The 23116-nt window shown below is 43.9% G+C and overlaps 2 protein-coding genes across 4 annotated transcripts in view; both read right to left on the minus strand.

Moving 5' to 3' along the window:
* Nucleotides 1-23116, minus strand: part of RABGAP1L (RAB GTPase activating protein 1 like) — a 178231-nt gene that overhangs the window by 96064 nt on the left and 59051 nt on the right. The window lies entirely within an intron of this gene.
* Nucleotides 16607-22683, minus strand: GPR52 (G protein-coupled receptor 52). 2 transcript variants are annotated; one of them, XM_072343316.1, is made up of 2 exons: nt 21422-22683; nt 16607-20863 (listed from the first exon to the last, which is right to left on the minus strand). In XM_072343316.1, the coding sequence occupies exon 2, from the start codon at nt 20674-20676 to the stop codon at nt 19591-19593; it is 1086 nt and encodes a 361-aa protein (XP_072199417.1). In that variant the 5' UTR covers nt 20677-20863; nt 21422-22683; the 3' UTR covers nt 16607-19590. The 2 variants fall into 2 exon arrangements, with proteins under 2 accessions (XP_072199417.1, XP_072199418.1); XM_072343317.1 differs by having other exon boundaries at nt 21801-22655.

The following is a 23116-nucleotide window of genomic DNA, read 5'->3' on the forward strand; positions in this document are numbered from 1 at the left end:
GGAAAAAAATACATGGTGTTTTATTATTCTTTTTCTCTCTTCCTCTCTTTCACGATTACACACTTGGGGCTTCAATCTGCTTTCCCTGTGGCCAGCGGCAGAACTGCCACTAAAGCAACACCGTGATGGCCTTACAGCTCCCAAGGAGAAGCTCTCTCTACACATGAAGACTTGACACCATTCAGAAATTACACCAAGTCCTGCAGCGTGTTTCTTACATTTACGAATCTGTGTTCGCAGAGCTGTTATCAATAGACTGAGCAAGCACATTTTGCTTACATTTTTAAACACTGTAATTTTCCTTGAGTACGTTTGTCATATTGCATGTACTTCCTCAATAACCCTAATGGTTTCAAAATGGAGCTCTCAATTCTCTGCTAATCTATGTAAACATTCTACACAGCACATCAAGGGAAGCAATTATTCTTTTGCACTTGGCACTGGTGATGCTGTATCTGGAATACACTGCACACCAATGGGATGTCAGGAAGGCAGAGCACCCAGCACAAACCACAGCAGATTCAAAACCACACTGGAGGTCTCCAAGACTTCAAGAGACCAAGGTGCAGCTGCTGACTGATAGAATAGTGCCAGTCATGCTCTGGGAAGAAAGCTGGGAGGGCTGACCTCCAGAACAGATAGATAGATGTACCCCATCTCCTTGAAAGGCTCTTCAGTCATACAACGCATCTTGTCTTGGAGCTGTTTCTATTTAGGACCTCTGCTATAAAGCAGACTTGAGGAAGAGAAGAAGAAATTCTGAGGTGGTAACTGAGGATCCCACTCAAGAATTAGGCTCCAAACTTTGGTTTCAAATCATCTGCTGCACTCAGTTTTCCCCAGCTTGCTGCCTGGTTCTGAAGGATGGCACCGGCCAGGAGCTACCACTTGCCCCTGATGCCCACTGGGATCCTCCAAGCCCCTGTATCCACAGTGTGAGCACACACAGGGCCCATTGCTCAGAGCAGCCCAGTGCAAGCACAGAGCGAGGCACCAAGCAGGCGGCAGTCACTTAAGCAACTATGGAACAAGTCAGTAGGAGGAGACAGCAAATACTCACAAGGTAATCTTTCTGACAAGGTAATCTTGAACACACTTTAACCTACGTATTGCTAACTTACACCGTCTTGACACTTTAAATATCCACTTTACCTTCACATGAGAATTCTCCTCAGCAGCAGAGCCCGAGAAACAGGAATGTTCATTGCCACTTCCCGGGTAGCTGGCAGTTTTTGTCTCTCATAAGTGACTATCAAAGATTTCTTTTCAATTATATGCTCAGATTGCCAAGCTGGGTAAAACACATCCTCTGCAGAACTTTCATCTCATCCTTGAAAAGATAAAGTCATCTGTCTGAACAAGCTAAAAAGCACACAAGAGGTTTTTTCCAAGCACAGAGAAATACGAATCCATGGGGAACTTGAGGCATCGTCAACAAGGCTTAAAAAAATTCTTACCTCTACAGAAACATACAGCCAAACTCCTGCAATTTTAGTGTCCCTCAGCTAATGGGGAATCACGGAGTGGCTGAGGTTGGAAGGTACCTCTGGAGATTGCCTGGTCCTCTCTACAGCCACGAGCTGCTCAGAATCACCTTCAGGCAGCAGCTGAGCACCTCCTGGGATGGAGATCCAGCAGCTTCTGGCTGGTGACTATCATGACATCCAATGGAAAAAAGAAAGGGCTTTCTTTTCAGGGATGTGTACATTTAGAGGACAAAAACAAGACAACTTCTTCCATTTCTACAGCAGACAAGGCGTTTCCATCACAGCGAGGCTTCCAGGCCAGAAACAAGTGTTTTGATTGTAAAACATTAAGCTCCTAACACTACAGGAGAGCAGCAGAACAAAAGGTTTTTATCGTTACTCTTCATGCTTTAATTACCTTTATCAAATGCCATCTGAGACTGGCTATTTTTAAATCCCTCCACTTCATCTGTAATTAAACTGACTTAGCACAGATTTGATACTTCCCTACACAGCTCTATCCTAAATAAAACTCAGTGTTTTTTGGTGTAGAAAGTTCCCGAGGATATTTACAGACCGATCAATCTGAAAACAGCAGCATCCAGAAACAATGCTGGGTTTGAGCTGCCAGTCAAACCCAAACAAAAATCTACAGTTGGGAAACAAAAGCAATATACTGAAATCACAGGATCACAAAGACTGGAAAAGACCCCCAAGATTTAGCACTGCAAAACACTCTGGCAGCAGAGGCAGCTGGAGATTAAAAGATCTGGTTTTATGCAGTGGAAATATAATTTGTGATCATTTAAATACAAACTGACACTGTGTCTCCTGTTATTACTTATGCGGTGTTCTTTTTTATGCATCCCTTTGGACAATGAAAACCAAAATGTCAGTTTCCTTTTTATTCATTAATTACTTTCAGGCGTTTCTTTTGCAGCTAATATCTGTTCCTAAAAAGTGTAATATTTGCAAAGAAGAAAATGAGACATTAAGTACTTTCATTAGCTCCTAATTACTCCTATTATAAACTGTCACTGTTACTTAGCGATTTCCTCTTTTCCTAAGCAAAACCCCTCTTAAAGCAAGGACAGAATTCAGTGCAGCCTTTCCATACCCAACCCAGAGAGCAGCCAAAGCAGCTCTCACTCAAATGCTCACAAGACGCTCACATTGCAGGAGGGCACAGCAGCTCACGGGGCTCTACCAGAGGAGAAAACAAATCCATGCATCGCCACAAGAAACGCCATGGAGCAAATGATGTTTTTGGCAGAGAGGCCATGGATATAAAGAGTAGAGAATAGGAAGAAGGCACATAGATCCCAAAACATAAAAAATTCAGGCTGCGTAATTTAAAAGCTTCTCTCTTTGACCCATTCAGAGCTGGATCAATAAATGCTTTTGAGGAATATTCTTAGCATTGTGTGACTTGCAGATACGTGTTAACTCAAAATATAATGCACATCTCTACTGTTCTGGCACCCTAAAGGAGTGCTAAATATAGCTCAAAATCCGATAGTGTTTTTTGAAATACCTCATTTGTTCCCTCCATGTTCTTCTGCTTTGATAATTATTTCTTTTCATCTCTCCCTGACTCATGCACAGAGGCGACCAAAGGAGAATGAACAAATAGAGGTGGGTGGAGAGTGGAGAAGTGGCACGGATTTGAAAAGCTTTGAATGCCTTCAATCATCTGGAAAATCACAAGAAGCAACCTTTTAACTTCTGTAATTAAAGACTCATGACACGTAATGCTGAACAGCTTCAACAGTTCGCTACTACGGACAATTACATTTTCGAGGCCTTTCCTCATTTTTATGCTGCTTCTTTATTTTCCAACACAGCTTTTCAACAACAGCACTTTGGCTGTCACGCTGGAAAACAGAATAAATAAGTATGCATGATTGTGTCCACAACATTAAGATGTTAACTCTCATTCACAAACCCGTGGCATCTAAGATTTTCGGTTCCTCCTTCCTATACCTTCTTAAGTCTCCATTTTCTGCCTGATTTTGGCAGTAGGTATTTCAAAACTACAATGTGTAATCCTCAAAAGAGAGCTCGCTGTGCCACGTTCCATGCAAATCACACAGGACTGCACTGGGAACTGGTCACATCTCAATAAGACTCCTTCTGTAATTCAAAGATAATGGTACGCTGCAACCCAGAATTTGGATAAATCAGTATCTCCCAGCTGAACACAGAAAAGTTGTAAAGTAATGATATGTATTAAAGATACAAATCGTGTTTACATCCGGAGAGAGAGAAGTTAAATGCAAATTGAGAAAAAAAAAAAAAAAAGTATTTTCAATCAAATCGAAAGGGATGGAAATAACATAACAGACAGAAAGTGTGGCTGTACAATATGGTGACTGCAGGCTCCTTCTCTTCAAGGACATGCTTCTTCAAGGGGAGACAGCAGTAATTCTATCACTGCTCAGGCCCAGGAGATTGGAGTCCGAGCAAACAGGATGAATTTGAAAGTAATCCATGTCAGACCCGTTAATACCACAACATACATCTCCTTGACATTAACAGAGACCAACAGACACAAATAAAGTGCAGACAGCAGATAATCTGCTTATGTTTCTGCTCTGCTTTTTAGGTAAGAATGGATTTTGTGAAATGAAAGGGCTCACTGAAAGCTGTATGCAAAGTTCTTTTGCTAGTACTTATTTAAGAGTTCTTGAACTTAGAAGGATGAAAACAGTGGCTGGTTATTTCTCCTGAATAGCCTCCCACTGCTATGAGCGAGGCTCTCCATTGCCAGGTGTTTAATCTTCTTCATCCTATGCAAGTGAGCTTAAGAAAATCAGGTCGCTATTTACTTTTAACTCCAGAAACACAGGTTTTATCAAGGCCTTATCAATAACAGTCGTGCACCCAAGAACAGTGGGTACATCAGAATCTCTCATCACACATTTCCTGGCACAATACAAAGAATCAGCTCTCACTAAGCTACAGGCCACAAGTTTCCATCGCTCACTGCTCAATGGGCAACTACAGCCTTTCCACAGCAATTCAAAGCACACCCTAGACAGAACAGCACTCACTCCTACCCCCACCCAGGACAGTCTGACAGAGCCATGAGCTCAGCCCCACACCTGAGGCTTGCACCTCAACCTCATCAGCATCACTCCTGGCTTTGCCCCTAGGCTCTCCACACAAGCTGCAGTGCATTACTCTGACGAGAATAAACGCTGCTTTTATTTTTTTTTATCCATGTATCCATCACAAAGTATTTTTTCAGCCTGCTGCTATAACAGAAAACCAGACTTACAGATGGATCCACACATTATGGATGTGTAGACAACTCAATGAAGGCAGCAAAAAAAAGTACTGCTTTTTAAAATACAAATGGGGAATATGAGAATAATAACTATTAGTACACATTCAGTAGTTGCAACAGACTAAATTCCATATGTATATATAATGCATTAGATGCTAAAGAAGACCATCCTGCAAAAATTAAGAAGCAAACTATTAGCATTTCACTTCTGAGAAGAATGTGACCCACTATAAACAAGATAAATGCTTACATTACACTACAGGTACATGTAGCACATAGAACATTATTCATTGAAATAGGAACATTTGATACCACAGGCTTTCCTAGGCAGGTAGGTGTCACTGCCACAGAGGACAGCATTACCCTGCTGACCAAACCATCCCCTTCAGCCCTGCAGGCCCCATCCTGTCTGTCTCCTTAGTAGAACCATGCAGAGTTTGGCAACGTAAGGATCTACTGAAGTATTCTGCACTGAAAGAGCAACAAAATCCTCAGGTGCTGCACCAAAAAAATCAGGTGAAGAGGTTCTACAAAACTTTGTCTACATGCTGAATACATGTTCCCTGACAGTATCCTTCATCCTGCCAACCGCAGGTAAAGACTGATACCATTCAAGCACCATCTTGTAATTGGAAGCATTTGTCTGTATTGTTTCTATTTTATATCTATCTTAAAGGCTTCATCATCACTTCATGACCTAGCTTGTCATTTCTATGGCATTTGTTGCAACAAATAACAAGGCCAGCTTTCAGCACCCAATTACAGAGACAATGTTACCCTGTAAATGAATAAGACAGCTTTTCATTAAACTTGCTCTCACCAATACATCACTGCCAGTGATGCATTCTGATGGATTTTAGTCTTGTTTCTTATGGAAATCAACCTTTCCCAGCCCATGTGGGGCTCCTGCCTCCCTCCCTCTAGATCTCAAGGGGCAGAAGGGATGCTCTCCAACCAGCGATTGGCAACTAATGCAGAGCTGCTCCACACTGCCCATCCTACTTGTAGACAAATTGTTTATGAGTGTCATAGAATCATAGAACCACAGAATTACTCAGGTTGGAAAAGACTTCAAAGATCATCAAGTCCATAACCTAACCATAGTATCCCAACTCTAACAACCCTCCTAATCTAAATCCTATCTCTGAGCACCACATCCAAATGGCTCTTAAACACATCCAGGGATGGTGACTCAACCACCTCCCTGGGGAGCCCATTCCAGTGTTTAACTACCCTTTCTGTAAAGAAGTGTTTCCTAATGTGCAACCTAAACTTACCTTGGTGCAACTTAAGGCCATTTCCACTCATTCTGTCACCTGCCACCAGAAGAGACTTGCCCCGCTCTCACTGTAAGCACCTTTCAGATGCTGGAAGAGAGCAATCAGGTCTCCCCTCAGCCTCCTTTTCCCCAGACTAAACAGCCCCAGCTCCCTCAGCCTCTCCTCACAGGGCTGATTCTCCAAGCCCTTCAAGAGCCTCGTTGCCCTTCTCTGGACCTGCTCCAGTACCTCCATGTCCTTTTTGTACTGAGGTGCCCAAAACTGAACACAGTACTCGAGGTGAGGCCTCACCAATGCCGAGTACAGGGGCAGGATGACTTCCCTAGTCCTGCTCACCACACCATTCCTGATACAAGCCAGGATGCCATTGGCCCTCTTGGCCACCTGGGCACACTGCTGGCTCATATTCATCCCACTGTCCATCAGCACACCAAGGTCCCATTCCATCAGGCAGCTTTCCAGCCACACCTCCCCAAGCCTGTAGGGTTGCCTGGGGTTGTTGTGACCAAAAATGCAGGACCCGACACTTGGCCCTATTGAAACTTATGCCGTTAACCTTGGCCCATCGATCCAGTCTATCCAGGTCCCTCTGTAGTGCCCTAGCACTGAGCCCTGGAGCATGCCGCTTGACCAGCTGCCAACTGGGTTCAACTCCATTGACCACAACTCTCTGTGCCCGGCCATCCAGTCAGCACTTCACCCAGCAGAGAGTACGCCCATCCAGACCTTGGGCAGCCAGCTTCTCCATGACGATGTTATGACACAAATGTCATGACAGAAATGCAAAATTAATGACTTCATACCCATTACTTTCACTAAATTACATTCTTCCTTGCCTCTGCAATCACTCCTGGGCAGCACAGACTCATAAAGGTGCTAATTTCTTGTACCTGTGAATAGCTAGCTGTTCCTTAATAGATGTGGGATGACACCTTCACACTCCTTAGAGCATAGAACACTACATCAATGAATTACAGGTTTCTCTGAGTAGGGAAAGGTAACGTCCTTCACAAGCTCTCCCTTCCCTTATTTACATTTAGGGTAAAACATTCTTCGCGACACAGATTTTGTCTGTAATTCAGGTAACTCTGAACAAGCTGTCCTAATTCCCATTTCTCCTCTGTAGTTCATTTTGAGGAAAAGTACATTATTTTCTAGCATTCAAGTTAGTTACCCTCCATTTCTTTCAGAAAGGGCATCCCAGCTTACTCTTCCATCCAAAGGCCTGTAATCTTTACACTGGGTGGTCAGCTGGGCTTTATTATTAAAACAAGCGCACCCTGCCATCTCCTTGTTAGCACCTCAGCTGTCCCTGAGGGGAGGCAGAAGGGCTGGGGCATTTGCACAGGCAGACAGAGAGGCCAACAATAAAAACCTGTCATCAACAATATCTGCAAAATGGAGAGGCTGAGGAACACCACTTTGCTACTTGCGGATACACGTACTCACAGTGGTAATACCTGCCTTCTTGTGTTTGTTCACAGAACAGCCCACTCCAGAAACACATTTCAATACAACACAGTCCAGCAAGACCAATAAGAATACAACAGGTACACCCCAGCAAGAAAGCAGTGGAAAACAGCTTGCAACAAGTCTTTGTTTCATTTGATTTCTTTTTTCCACACATTTTCATCCCAGTTGAAAATGCTCCCAATTTCGATTACAACTTTGAATGTCCTTGAGATGTTTTGATCAACAAAAACGTACTTGCTTTGCAACTTCTCTTCATTAAGTATTAATTGCTTTTGCCCCAGAGACTTCCAGTTCCCAATTTAAACTGGAAGAAGTAATATAAAAATATTTGATACCAATATCCATACTCAGAAAGGCCATTTAACTTTTCTGACCCTTTCTGATCTCACCCAAGTGTTGAACAACATGTATGCTGGCACACTATGACTCTGCTGGGTTCTGTTGCCCTTGCAGCCAGCAGGAAGCACTCAGACACAGTCTCAGGAAGCATTCTGTCTGCTTAGTTACACCAGCTCTTCACCACCAGCCATGCTGCTGCCATTCACCACGTTCTCAGAACAACACAACGCAGATTCTTCTTGGAGCATCATTTGCTGGAACAGACTGAAAGTACCCAGGTTGCTCACAAGACATGATAAATCAGGCCAGGTCTGCTTAGTAAGCCCAAATGCGTCTTCTGAAACTTAACTTTAAAGCCTCAGAATTCAAAGTGCAGTTTGACCACTTTCTGTTATGTCCTTCCAAAAAGATACCACAATACATAAAGCACTCCAAGCTATGTGATGCAATTTTTGCCTCCGGAAGTGCTGCTTAATAACCATTAGAGAAGCTACACACCAGGAAAGGAACAGAGAACTGGTTCTTGTTTTCCTAAGTCATCGACCACTTCTAAGGTCTGAGAAAATGACTTTTCAAAGAAAACAAAAAATGACAAAATGTGGGAAATCAGAATGAAGATAGGTAAGGATGGCTGCGAAAGCTTCTCTTGTCTCTCTTGCTGAGTCCTATGGGAAGAAATCAATTAACTAATCAAACGCATAAGAAGAGCATCGCTCCAGAAGCCAATATTTGACAATCCTCCAGTCACCAAAAGCATCACCGGTGCTGAGAGGCTTCACTCAGTCCTATCTGCTGTGTTTGCTTCCAGGATCCTGCAGCACCTCCTGGCCCTGCTCCAAGCCCTCCCTGGAGCCCTGCCTGTGCCCAGATGGGCTCTCTGTGTGTGGTGCAGTGGGAGAAGGACATCCTTCCTCAGCCTCCCGTTTTACATTAGCCTAAACAGCAGCCCTATGCACAAGGCTTCACCCAAACAAAAAGTAGAAATTCAGTGTCCTCAGGCTGGTTCTGTGATCCAGGACCACATCTCAAACATAACACACAGGTTCTGCCTTGCTGATACAACATTCAGCGCGCACACTCCTAAGCGTTCTCCAGGATCATTTATCTCACAGGTCCACATGGCCTGAAAACATTCCACCTCCTACTGTTCCTTCTTGGAGTCTGGGATGAGCACTAGGTCTCAAATCTTAAGAGGCAGAACTGCAGAAGGCAGAGTGAAAAAGAGCTCAGCACAAACTCGCATGCAGCCCTCCATGCCCTTTACCTCCTCTGAATTCAGTACTAATAACAAAACAAGTGCGAACCGAAGGTTGTCCATTTTACAGCCTATATCTACATACCTGATCAGGCTCTGAGCCTCCAAAAACAAGACCAAAATAAAAACAAGAAAAGAATTTTTTCCAGTCACTGTTGAAAGCAAGTTCAGAACCAAGCTGGTTACCAAAACCACTAATGTATTAGGAGACAGAAAGAATCAGGTCCAAATTTAACACTACGTCATCTAATTGTGAACATTACAATTACTTTAAACATAAGCGATGGTTAGCAAGACAGGATACAAATCTACTGGCATCAATTATTAAATTCAGGCTCTAAATCTTAACTGTGAATTCATGGAACCCCAAGAACAATCAAATATAAAAGTAACACAATGTATGCTAATACTGCCCTAATTTTGAAGTAAAATGATTAATAAGAAAGCAGGTCAACTCAAGTACAGCCAGAGATGCTGCTGCAATGGAGCAGAAAGACAAGACAAGGCTGAACCAAGAGAAAGCACAAACATAACCTGAGCTTGATTTATACACATGAGCTTATTTTCTTGCAGACAACAAAGAAGGCACAAATAATAACCTGAAGCATGACCACCAATCTTCTGTTATGCAGAAAGCTCTCAGAGGCTGCAAGAAGGCTTCTTGTCACAGGACTCAAGGAATCATGTTAAATGTCTAACAAGAAACCTACACAATGCTAAAAATACAAATAGAGAGACAAGATCACAGCCTTGTATATGAAACAGAATTATTTTTCCATTAAAAAAAGAGTACATTCACTCCCAGGTTTCAGATTTCAGCTCTATTTTTGAATGTTCAAATATTCCATCAGTCAACAGAGACAGTATCAGATGGCAGTAATGAAAAATAAGATACAATCTTGAACGAATTAATTTGCTATATGATGCCTTTTATGTTCATGCAATCTTACTCCACTTCAAGTAAAAACAGGAAATGCTGTTAAATGACAAAATAAGAGTGATGCAGTAGATGCAGAATAGGTTGGGACACAAGGGTTCAGCAAATCTATAACGAAACATCGCCAGTCTATTTGGAATTCAGACATTCTAATAAACATTCTAATATAATTACTTTCCAGAGTTACATTCTTATGTTTTTACTGAAATAACCATATTTTTTAAGTTTCTCAATAAACTTATAAAATAATGTTTAAAAAAAAAAAAGCATAGCGTATAAAATAAGCATTCTACTTCACAGAGAGAGAAACGTGACTTTTCTGACCATACTTTAACATTATGTTTTCAGTTCAGCGCACACACACAGATGCACACTTTTATTATGCAAGTCTTCTGTTCTCATTAGTAATGCTGCTGATGCATTTGTCTCTACTGTAATGGAGCTAGACATGAGTCATGTCGTGTAGTTGCCTAAAAATCACAAGTCCAGGGCTCTCCATATTACTGGTAACTTAAATAGAGAGAACTGAGCACAAGCTCCTTAGTATTCCAAGATTCTCCCAAAGTCAACAGGAATTCTGCTTGCAGAAGGAATGAAAAATTAGACCAAAATATCTGTAATTAATAATTGTAACAAGCTGACAGCTTTAGAAACTGCTAAAGGGACTAACACTCATATATGGAACTTAGCAAATTAAAAACACAAATGTACCTTAAACACCAGTTTTATTCACAGAACACTTAAGACTGATGCTGGTTTTAAAGAAAATGTGAATGTGTTACATACATGGCAAACCACACATACTGTCTCCAATTGCAGAGTGAAAGGGGTGGGATGAAAGTTCTCTACAAAAAGCTGGTGAGAAAACCCAGTTGTGGAGATACGCTGACAGGCAGGGCAAGCTAGATGCTGTTTCCAACCCCATTAAATATATCAGCCCCAGTTCCACAGAAGTCTAGTTTGGATGCTGGATTTTTGAATGAATAACGTGTTATTCCAAAAAACAAACAATGACATGTTGGTGACTACAGGTGGAACAACACTGCCACACTCTAACCTTACCATGGTCCATCAAGGCCTTGCTCACCATGGGATCAGGCTGTTAGCTTCACTACTACATTATTCTGTCATTTCTACATTAAAAAATGTTATTTAGATAGGGTTAGAAGCCTTTTTTGTAGTGGACTGCCTATAACATCTAGGCCACTGTGTAGGGAAGTCACCACCACGACATGTAGGATGCTGGGAGATGGAACCCAGGCCATGCCAGTTGGGTTCCATTGGCACCAGGCAACACGCAGCCCAGCTGCTCTGCAACATGGGTGCCTAACTCGTCCAGATGGAGAACAAGGAAACCAAGAGGTCACCATCTCCTGCACAAACATCACTGGTCCATGCTCCTGCCTGAGGCCCCAGAGGCCACTGCGTCCTCCCCTCCAGTGAATGCTGCCTTGATGCCTGTACAGCAGCTGGATGGTCAGGGTGGCACCCAAAGAGGCAGCCTTGGATATTTCATCCAAGGAACGTGACAACAAAGCCAACAACTGCCCAGCCCTCGGTGTGTCCATCAAAGACTTGAAGAGTCCATTCAGTGGAATGATGCTGTCAACACCTATCTTGTCATTGATGAGCCAGTGCTCATAGAGGTGCAGCCAACAGCAGAGCCTCTGAAAGCTCATGAATCTCAGAGCAGAAAAGATTCCAATCGCTATGTCAAAATGTTGAAGATGTCTACAGTGGGGTGGCTCTGGAAAACACCAGGCCCAGCTCCCATGGTACTCCCCTGGGAAGGAGGGAGTTCACATGGAATGAGCCTTGGCACTGAAGGGATGACAGGAAACATCTTCATTTCCTGCTCAGGGCACTTCGCGGGTGAAAATACCAGCAGGGTTAATTTGGTTTCAGAATGCTTTAGCTAAGCTGGAGGTTGAAAGCAAACAACAGATCTCTTCAAACACACACTTCTCTTTTGCAATTCAAAGTTACACTCCTCTCATCTTTCTGATTTTCAGTCTTGGCACAGTATCAGCTAACTCCTCTCCTCCACACGATTAATTCCTCTTCCACCACAACAGCAGCTCCAATGGTGATGATGCTTGGCTGCTCCAAGATGGCCAACAAAGAACCGGGCAGAAAAGGACAGCCATGGATGGTTGCCCCTGCCTGGCTGATCTCATGCAAATAAACTAGCCCAGAAGAGTGCAGATGAGATATAGAGCACAGGCACTCAGTTAACACTTCATAATCTAACAGTCAGTAGTTTAATTGTCAAAGAGATCTATAACTACACTGTTTGAATCAGAAACCTGATACTGACGGTACTGATGCTAACAGTTTTCTTTCCTTTTTGTAACTACAAATGTCTCACATCTTTTGGATCAGCTGTTGTTTATTAAACTAAAACTTCCCTAATACTTCTTTCAGTAACCCAGAACCTCTTCTTGATAGGAAACAGACACCATTTGTTCCATGGCCAGCTGAAGTCAGGGCTGTTTTTCTACAGGATCAATTATTACATTTCTCTCTTGAATCTCATCTGCCTTTTCAAATTTAAATCATACCCCAAATAAATCACAAACAGATATTCCTCACCTACGTGGCATTCCAAATCTCTTTTTACCAACATCGAACATTTTTTGGCTTGCTCTAAATCTATTTTTTCTAACACAGACAAAATGAGCATCACAAGAGCACTTCGTTGTGAGTTTTATTTTTAAAATAACAAGCATCACTTAATGCAGCAGATTCATCCAATCAGATGACCACCAAGCACAACTGTACCAATGCCCAACCATCACAACCATGCTGTCCCCCCAGAAGTGCTTCTCAGGCAGAGGTAACTCAGAAGCAAGGAATGCATGAGGAAAACCTCCAGCTGCACTTCAGCAATTACCCTCGTATACTCTCAGCAAAATTGAAGGAAACATAAAGAAGAGAAAGTATCTCCATAAAGTCATCCAAAATGCTAACTCACCACCAAAACAGTTTCTTTATCTTAAATTTACAAATAAAAGCAGTGACACATCATACTTCAGCCCAAAAGAAAAAGCTGTGAGGATCTGGCACCTGTGCCTGAGGCTTGCTGCCAAAACACACAAATTCTAGTAAAAAAAGGTTTAGCAGCACGTTTGTTTTGATACCACAGGATGCATCCTAAGTAGACCCAGGGCTAGACACAGCTCCTTTGAAGGATACGACCCCTCTTATATCCTCATAAAGGCTGTTACAGAAGTGAAGAACATATCAAAGTATCAGCAAACTTGAATTTAAAATTCATATTCAAATAAAATTTTAAAAAGCCAGAGATCAAGCACAGAAATTAAAGCAGAGTCAGCAAATGATACTAATTAACTGCTGCTTCCTGAGGTGCTAGATACCAGAAAGTACGGCCTCCTTAAGTCCTGAGTAGAAAAACTAAAGATCTTAAAGGTAACGCTGTCACGATAGCATGGAATTGCATTTGCATTTATTGGATTTTCTTAACGTTTTATGTCATCTTCATAAACCACTCCAAGTTATTGCCTGGAAAACATTAAGTAGCCAGTATTTCAAAGACAGCAGCGTGGGGTTAAGGCCTTTCCCTGACAGCCTGCTTGCTGGTTTGGCTTTGGTTGTTTCAGCACAGACTGTACTTATCTGACTCCAGCCACAAAGCAGTCCTCAAAGCCCTTGAAATGAAGAGAAAGCTCCCACTGAAACCTGCTGTTATATGACTGTTTACAATCTTAAAGTATATACGTATGTGTATACATACAAGCTGCGTGAGCAATCATAGAAACTGGAGAGCCAAAAATCCACCTGGTTATAACGTGATTATTTCATGATCCTGTTCCCCCACTGAGGGTACAGGTGGAAAGGAGACCAATCTGCTCTTGACCTAACAATTCATTACTCTCATCACACAGATTTCTCCTTCAAATGTTTATTTTTAACTTACTGCTTGCCATTAAAGATTCTAATCCACAGCCTCCTACAAAAGCCTTACTGAAGACAGAGAAAGTATTGCTGCCTTCAGCAGCCTGTCCTGCTGCTTTTGGGGCAGATCACCTTCATGCAGCCCAGTCCAACAGGAGCCCTTCAGTTCTCAGGGAGCAGGGTGGGGTGACAGAGGAGTCCAGAATAGCTGAGGGAAAGGAGGCAAAGCAGGGCCCTGCTTCATCCTGTTGCTGGAACAATTTAAACCGCCCCAGGTTTAGTCAGTGAGCATGAATCAGAGATTTAAATGGCACGCTGCACTGAAAAGGATCTACAGGGATAGGAAAGAGAGGGGAATATATCTTGCAAAAGGACACAAATGCCTTAGATTTGATGCTCGCCATTTCAGCACAGGTACGAGCACAGACATCCAGTACCACAACAGCATTAAGCAGCACCTGGTCCCCAAAGCCCCAGGCTGGCTGCCCTACACAGCATACCAGAAGTGCCCAGCCGAGGCCCCAGCAGCTCCAGCCCCACTGCCCCAGCAGAGCTGCTAACGAGAAGCTGCGTGCTGCCACCAGTTAATAAGCGTTCAGAGCCTGGGGCTGCAGCAGACCTCTTGCAGAGGTCAGAACGGATCAGCTTCAGCGCTGGAAACATCATTTGTCCATTTACAATTATAAATTTAAACGTCACACAAGAACAGCTTTTAAATAATACATGCCCAAGTATAAATAACACTTGAGAGATCATTCAAGGGCAGAAACCTTCACTGGATGCAGGTATTCAAAGACTCCTACCTCAAGCACGGGAAATGTGAAGTACCTGCATGCTCTATGAGCGATGCACCTTGTTGCCTCTCTGTCACTCCATCATACTTTCCCAAGTCACTATCTTATTTGTCATGTAAGTATTTCATTACCTGGATTTCATCCGTGAAGCATTTAAGCTTATTCAAATAATTTACAGAAGAAAAACAAGACAATAGGCAGATGTATTCCACGCCAAGAAAAGGAAGAAACAAAAGGCAATTATCATCAAGACGCAGAAATGCCCTCGATGTGATTAATGCTGACATCTCTGATCCTCCTCAAAAACTTCAGCTTGTTCCTTTTTCTAATATTGCTGCTCATAAAACTGAAACCACGGGCCAGGACGAATGGCACATACAAGATGTAAAACCTCTTTCCCTGGCAATCACTGCATGTATACAAGTTTCCTTTCAATCAGAATCATCTGTGCTTTGCTCACAGCGAGCTGCAGGGTGATGAGCACAAAACACCCGCAGCATTTCTGCCATGTTCTTCTCAGGAGGGTCAGGCAGCAGACAGGGTAAAGCAGTGATAAAATCCCAAAGATTTACAGGCATTTTTACGGCCTCAAATAGCATTTCCCAGCCTGCTGTCAGCACATCTGAAAGCACAAGGGCCTCCTTCTACTTGCCCTGTCCTTCGCAGTACTTCAATAAAGGAAAAGACCAGAGAAATGGTGGATGTGAAAGTGAGATGAGTGATTCACAAGAGTTTCCTTGAGGCTCTGCTGAGAAAGAGTGCCCTCAGCAGCCTCTTCTCTGCTTGTGCACTGCCCTTTTAGCACCTCAGGCCCGTGGAGCCCCACTCGTGTTTTCTGGAAGGATTTTCCTTCTATCAAACAGAGAAAGGAGTCTGTCAGCAGAGCTTTGTATTTTGGCACATTCCTCCCTGCAAAGGCAGCTCCAGGCTGGGCACATCACTGCCGAGCTGCTGCTGGCAAAGGCTTCACCCCACTGCAGCAGCACCCCGAGGCAGAGACACAGACATTCAAATGGCAGCACAAAAATCCATAGCCCATAGGCTGGGCCACAATTGTATCACAGAATCAATACGTAATATGGAAAGATGAAAGAGCTCCATGTTGAGAACCAGCCATGGGATAGTATACAAACTAATTAATTCCCCATCAACTTGATATCCCATTGCAGCAACTATCTTTTGTTTGTATTGAAACTCCTTCTGCAGAATAATAAGCTAATGAAACTGCAAATCATTGCGTCGATCCTTGACTCTCAACAGCCAGTTTCTAATATTGGCTGGCATATCCCTTCACCAAAAAAAAAAAAAGCAGTTTTTAGCAGCTTCACTGAGGGTGAAAACAAAGCACAGCTACAGATATTCAGTTGACAAATACTAACGCAGTAAAATATTTCTAATTACAAAATAAATGCTGTTTTTAAAAGGTCTTCATAAACTGTACCACGAAAGGCGGCTCATTAAAGAACAGTGAACTGTTCGGCAGAGGACACACAAAGATTCTGCCCAAAAATAAACCTAGCATGACGCCTCGTGCTTTACCAAGTACAATCACAAGATGTGTTTGTAAGCAGAAGTGGGGAAAAAAAATACATCTTACTATGAGAAAATCAGTAAGAAAACGTTCAAAACAACACCTTATGCTTTTTGTGACCAGTTTTCTTTCCCTGTAAGGAATGCTTTACGAGGAAATCATCTGGGTGTTTCAGGAAATAAAGGAGCACGTGGTGCTTGGTGAAGAGAAAGTAGCTTTCCTGGTTGCACTTTGGCTGCCATTGCATGATTGGGGTTTTCTTGCTGTTAAATACAAGATGATGAAACTTTATATAATAAAGACAGACTGAAAATCACAGGTCAGGAGATTGAAATTTCTACTGGACTTCTTTTAAACCCACCAAAACATCCAGCCTCATCATTTCTGAAAGAGAATTCAGCACCAGCTGGAGTCCTCAGACAGCATTAGTAAAACAGCAACAAACCTCCCTTAGATAACATTTGAAATCATGAGTTTAAAAAGCGCTGCAAAAAAAAATAATGAAACACTCTTACTAAATTGACAAGTTCACGTGACTGACCACCACGTCACATTCTGTCATCCAGGGAACAGCACCAGGAAACACAGGGTTGAACTCAGCTGGGGATAATTCGGTACACTCCAGGTTTATACAGAACAGGCTGAAGCGTGATCTCAGAGTGAGTGAAATTCTGGCTTCAGATATGCAAGTCAGCGCTCTTGCACCGGTGTTAGATTGATGTTGAAAGAAAAATAAAGCAGGGAACCTGGGTACCTACAATTCATATGCAGGGTAGGGGATTTCTCCCAGATTCTGTCCCTTCAACATCAGCCTGAGGGCCCAGGAAAGTGCCACGTGCCAGCCTGACACACGGGAGGGAGGTATTTCTGCCTGCCCCACAGGCTGCTGCACCAATCCTATGGGGCTGCACAAGCAGGGTTCAGCTAAGGCACTACTGATACAAATGAGCTAGCTTGTGTATCTCGACACATTTGAAGCTACAGCACCACACAAATACGCATCTGGTGCCTTCAAGTTGGGTTTCTTCTTTCTAATAAAAGGTTTGGTCGGCTACAAGGATTTCCTAGAACTCTCCTTGGACTTCCAAAGGTCACACCAAAACCTGTTACAGGAAATGCCAACAAAGCCCTAAGCACAAATGCAGAACTACTTCATTAGGTTGAAGCCAACCACACAAGCTGGGAGGAATGAGGCATTGCTTGCTGGCCGAGTCCTGTGCACCGACAACCTAACTAGGCAGGAAACTAACTACATCACTACAGAGAACACACATACAGGTCTGGTTTTTGAGATGAGACAGGGTTGAACAACCTTCTGGAGCCGCTAAGAAGAGCCTTCTGAAATAAACAGCATCTTCTCTAAAGAAGGCAATATACACGTTGCCACTGACGTGAATACGTGCAAAGAACTCTACTCGGTTCTCCACAGTATCTGTCAGGGCTCATCGTCAGCGACAGCTCAGTTTAGCTAGAGGAATGTTTCAAGTCATATTTCAATCTGCTTTAAAGGCTGTGTGATGATAGAAACCAGCATACAAACACTGAAGACAGAAAGCAGGCAGTCTTAGTTCGGGATTTTAAACAGGCAATTCCAAAGTCCTTCAGAAGGTCGCTGGAACCCAGAAGAACTTGCACAGAGAAGAGAGCATAACATCAGGGAACTACAGTCAGGCTGGATTTGATATACATAGTACTATTTTATTCCATCGTTTCGTCTTTCTTACAGGTTTAAAAACGTACAGGGGTTCAGAACCACCTCCACAAAACAGAGAGCACATCAGTACGGGAGATCTAGAGTCAAACCACAAGTGTGCAAACGTGGTTAGCTTCCATTACAAAAAGTAATAGGCACGATCTTCACATATGCGTTTTGGTGAAAGAAGGAATAATAGTGCAGTGCTAGAAAGGCACCAATAGTCGGGCCTTTTTTAAAAGCCAATAGCCATCTAAGAAAATGACATTTGGTTCAAAATAATAATTTAGGAGTTTCATCAACCTGCATGCATCTGAACCCCTGGCAATTTATTTCACAAACCCAACATTTTTGCACCCTTGCGAAATAAAAAAAGATTTAATCAGTGGACCTGAAAGTCAGTTCACTACAAAAGGAAATAGCGAAGCTCATTTGCCTGTGTTTGATACCCAAATGTCTTGTTCACCTTCTCCGAGAGCATCTGTCTGGCAAACATCTATTCAACAAGTATTTCTCTGAAAACGAGTACAGTGTTTTATTCCTGTAGCACTGACCTACCCCACGTGCTAGAAAAACATCAGGCACAGACCACAGCTTACATTTTCTCTTTAAAAAAATATCTGAAAAGAATACAGTATGTGCAAGCTAGGTTCACACAGAGGATTGGCAGCTACAACAGTAAGCTAGACTTCCAAAAGGAAAGGTTTTGTTATTTACTTTTAATTTTCTAAGCAGTGATGCACACTGCTGTGCGCCATTACCATATCTGCGTTAGGATTATTTGTGTAGACAATAAAGGAAAAGCTTTAGTACACCCTAAAGGACACTACATCAACACGGTGTGCTACTTTAACAGGATCGCAAGAATGAAAGACAGAAGAAGTAAGTCCTTACAGGCAGGCAGCTGCACTTCCTCAGCTTACCTCATAGGCCCCCAAACTAAACCCCTGCAACACAACAGGACCTAAAGATGCACAGGATGGAGGGGGCCGGCAAGGAAATAAAAGGAACTGAAAGGGGGAGGTTTGGCGACAGCTATAGCAGAATGTGCCATTTTATCCAAAAGCATCACACCCTGCGTAGGTTGTATGCACTGCAGGTTGTTTGTGTAACTGAAAATGGTACCAGGTGTGAGCAGAGACAGAGCTGGTTATTGATCTGCAACATCTACTGCAAGTCCTCAGGAATATAATTTATGGATAGCCACTTACTGTGTAGTTGATTGCTTCCTCGTAAATATATTTAAATTCAGAAGGCTACAGTATGTTCTGACACAAAGATAGTAAGACAACTTTTCTACAAGGGCAAAAGAGAAGGTAGTAACTAACTCGTTTATTTTGTGAGGACCCTCCTGCCATGCAGGAGCTGCATCCTGCCCTTTGGAAGATTTAAGTTCTGACTTTCTCCACTGTCTCTGATGAATAGCTGTGCTCACAGTTTCAGAGCTACAGTCAGAGTCCAGTGACCCCTCCTACAGCAGCCTTTTCCTTTCCCAAAAGCACTTTTCAACTCTTAACAGCATAGCAAACCATTCAAGTAAACATTTCTCCTCTGGTAAGTTCCCAGATACAGCAAACACTATCACAGCTCCACGTTTGATGGCACACAGCAGTGTTCTTTAAATGGAGCAGGAATTAGCCCGTTTCCTTGGTTTAGGGTCCTGTACATCCCTGTCCTTTAAACACGTGCAAGATGAACACATGGTCTCTGACAGTCTCCGTAGTCCCAGCCTGAAAACACTGTTGGAGAGGCTATAGATCACACAGTTGCAGAAACTATTGCTTATAGCAAGCCACGTCGTTAAGAAGGAAAGCGCGGGGTTCTCCAACACCCTAGAGCTCTCCAGCAGAAAGTATATGATATAGGGGAGCCAGAGCATGTAGAACACACTGGTGATCCGAAACAACACCATGGCATAGCGGCGGTCAGGGCTGTGCCCCGTCTCCCCAGCAGCATCCACTTCGTGGCTGGGAAAGCGAGCCCTACGATCGTTGATCTCTTTGGTGTGCTGCCGGCAAATCTTAAAGATGTGGAAGTACGTGAAACATATGACAAAGGCAGCAGGAGCGTACAGTAAGCAGACGATAAAGCCAGTGAAGTAGGCATTCGTTAGCCAGGAGGTAGCACACCACTCAAAAATATCTCCGTGGTAACCAGGTTTTCCCCAGCCGAAAAAGGAAGGCAAGAAGATCAGGCAGGAGTATATCCAGATCAAAATGATGCAGATTCTCAAGCGACAAGGTGTGACCAGTTGATTATAGGAGAGAGGCTTTGTTATAGCAAGATAGCGATCCACGCTGATGCAAGCCAGACATGCCATAGACACGCTTTTTAGCACGGAGATGATGTATCCAAAAACTTGGCACGTCAGGGACTCATGGACACCTGTTGAATATTGTAGCAGGGACAGCGTGGGGACCAAGCAGCTAACTCCAACAAAAAGGTCTGCGTAGGCCATGGTCTGAATGAAATAGCTGGTGGTGTAATGGTGCAGAAGCGGGGCGCAGTGGAAAACGAAGATAACAGTCAGGTTACCCGCGATAATCAGAAAGGTGAGCAGGACAATAACGACTGTCTCAAGGATACAGATGTCGACTGCGTTGTAGTGACCAAATCCCAGAGGGCAGGAGAGGTGCTCAGACAGGTTCACCACGCTACTGCTCATATTCAGAGTCCTCCATTCAACCCATCGCGACCGGTTCATGTTTTGTGGTGGGATCACTGTGACTGGAGGCAGCAGGCGGGCGACCCACTCAGCAGCAGCCGGACTGCTCCAGCATCCCACGGTCTCTCCTGCAGCTGCTGCCAGCACTTACAGTTGGGAGGGTTCTACAGTCGCATAGTAGTTGATGCTCCTCAGCATCAGCGCATCACCTCTGGCACACCTTAAGCTTTAAGGAAAGAAAGAAAGGAAGAAGGAAAAAAAAAAAAAAGAAAAAAAGAAAAAAAAGAAAAAAAAAAAAAAAAAAGAAGCAAAAAAAAAAAAAAGGCCAGAAAGAGAAAGGCCACTGATCAGCTGCTTCAGTGCTCTTGACCAAACCTTAGCAAACACAAGGCACTTCTAAAGCAAGCAGGTACCATGAAATAGGGAAAGAAAAACCAAAGAGCCACCTTCATTCCCCAGGGTGAGAAGGGGGAGGGAGGGGGGGGGGGAAATCTCTGACTTTTATTTTCCTGAGAAAGTCATTGACTTTGGAACACAGCAGGGTGAGAGGAGGGAGGGAAGGAGGAACCTTGGCACAGCTCAGGGTTCCTGGACCAGCAGGTGCTAGAGGTCATCCTTTAACATCTCAGTTTAAATCAGAGTGACTCGAGAGTAAAGGAAAAAGTTCATCGTCTAACGCTGCCTTTTCTGGCTCCGTCTGGGAGATGGCACTCCGTCTTACCCATGCTATTTGTTAGGAAGGTAAGGAAAACACTTTTGTCAAGGTTAATTCCAACAGACTCACCACCGTTTGGGTATGAATAATGAATTTTATTTGGAGGGAGGCGGGCGGGGGACAAGGCAGGTTTGTCCTCTGACTGCCCAGGAAGCAAGCATACATCTCACATACAACGAGGAAGATTGCGTCTATTCACGTAAAGACCAAAATGCTTTAAGAATAGGCTTTGGAGACTTGGGTCAGTATTCACGATCCCTTTAAAGCAGTTACCGTCTGTTACAATGATCAATGCCAGAAGCAAACCTCAAGGTCCACACAGACAAAAATAAATCTTCTTGAATTCTTATTTCGGCAACAGCAATTTAAAAATCATCATCTTTGGAAGCTCTGCCATAGCAGAGCTCAGCACTCGGGAGTTCACGGGTACAGCCATGGCACAGCTCACCTCTGTAGCAACACCTGAATCATTTCACAAACCCCCACAGCACAGCGACAGAAACTTCCATCTGCATTCTGCTGCGATGCTAACGAAATGCTGATTTGACCAGAAAGGCTGCCATTGTTTACTACTCCATTATCCTGCTGTTTCGCTTCATCTTCTATGTGGTTTCAGGGCTCTTACATTTATGGGTAATCAGCGTGATAAATAACTGCTTAAAAATAATCGTTCTTCTAATTGCAGGACGTTACCTTGCTCATTGTATTCGCAGTTGGGGAGAAATCAAACATTAAGAGAAAGCATCTGCGTTCAGTTTGAAGTAAATGCTCGATCAGTTCCGGAATCGTTAGGCAGGTAAATTAATTGTACACACTCGTGGTTTCCGAAAGGCCCCAGAAATGCCACAACTGCCTTTATCCGAGAGTTCTGGAGCCCGGCGGGGGGAAGTGAGGGATCCACACACACCGATCCCAAGGTCATTCCGGTATTAACGCTGGCATCTGCTTTAAGTGTCTGCAAAAGTCCCCGGTGCGTTCGGCAGCCCTCGCTGCGTCCGCAGGAGGGATTTCAGCTGCCAGAAAAGAAACATTTTCTCCAATCCTGTCGCAGCACTTTGAGAGAAACCATTCCCGTCGGAGTTAATTTCCTGCCGCGCATCCCCACGCCGCACAGAAAAAGTCCTTCGGCTTTCAGAACGCCCCAGAAATACCGCCGGCTATTCCCTCGGTCTACGAGCGGCACAGCGCGCACAGAACCACTACTTTTTCCTCCGCTTCTTTGTTACGGCAATGAGGAGAGCTGCCTCCCCTCCGCGCATCCTCGCCAGCCGCCGCCCGCCCGCGCTCTCCTACTCGCCGTGCTGCGGCTGCGGCCGCCGCCGCTCCGCTCCCCCGCCAGCGCCGCTCGCACCTGAGCCGCCCCTCCCCTCCTCCGGGCCGGCGCTGCGGCGCCCGGGCGGCTCGGGGCAGCGGCGCCCCCCGCAGCGCAGCGGGGGAACGGCGGCGAGGATGGACGGACGAGGACGCGGCTGAAAAGCCACGCGTGGGAACCGGGACCGGCGGTCCGAGGAAGTGGCCGCACAGACCAACCAGAAACATCAGTCACCTACACCTGACTTTCGCCTAATGGTGTACGAGTCTCCGTATAACGAAGTTAACCATTTCCAGGCGTTAACTACATGCCGCGGCTTGGCAGAGCTTTTGTCCAATAGACAATAAATAAAATCAGACTCCTAAACATCCATTATTTTTATACTGAAGTCAGACTCATTTTAAAACTCACCTGCAACTATGCTCAGTATCATAGCCACCTGCAAGTACACA

The sequence above is a fragment of the Excalfactoria chinensis genome, chromosome 8, assembly GCF_039878825.1.
Source record: "Excalfactoria chinensis isolate bCotChi1 chromosome 8, bCotChi1.hap2, whole genome shotgun sequence".
NCBI classification, from domain to species: Eukaryota; Metazoa; Chordata; class Aves; order Galliformes; family Phasianidae; genus Excalfactoria; species Excalfactoria chinensis.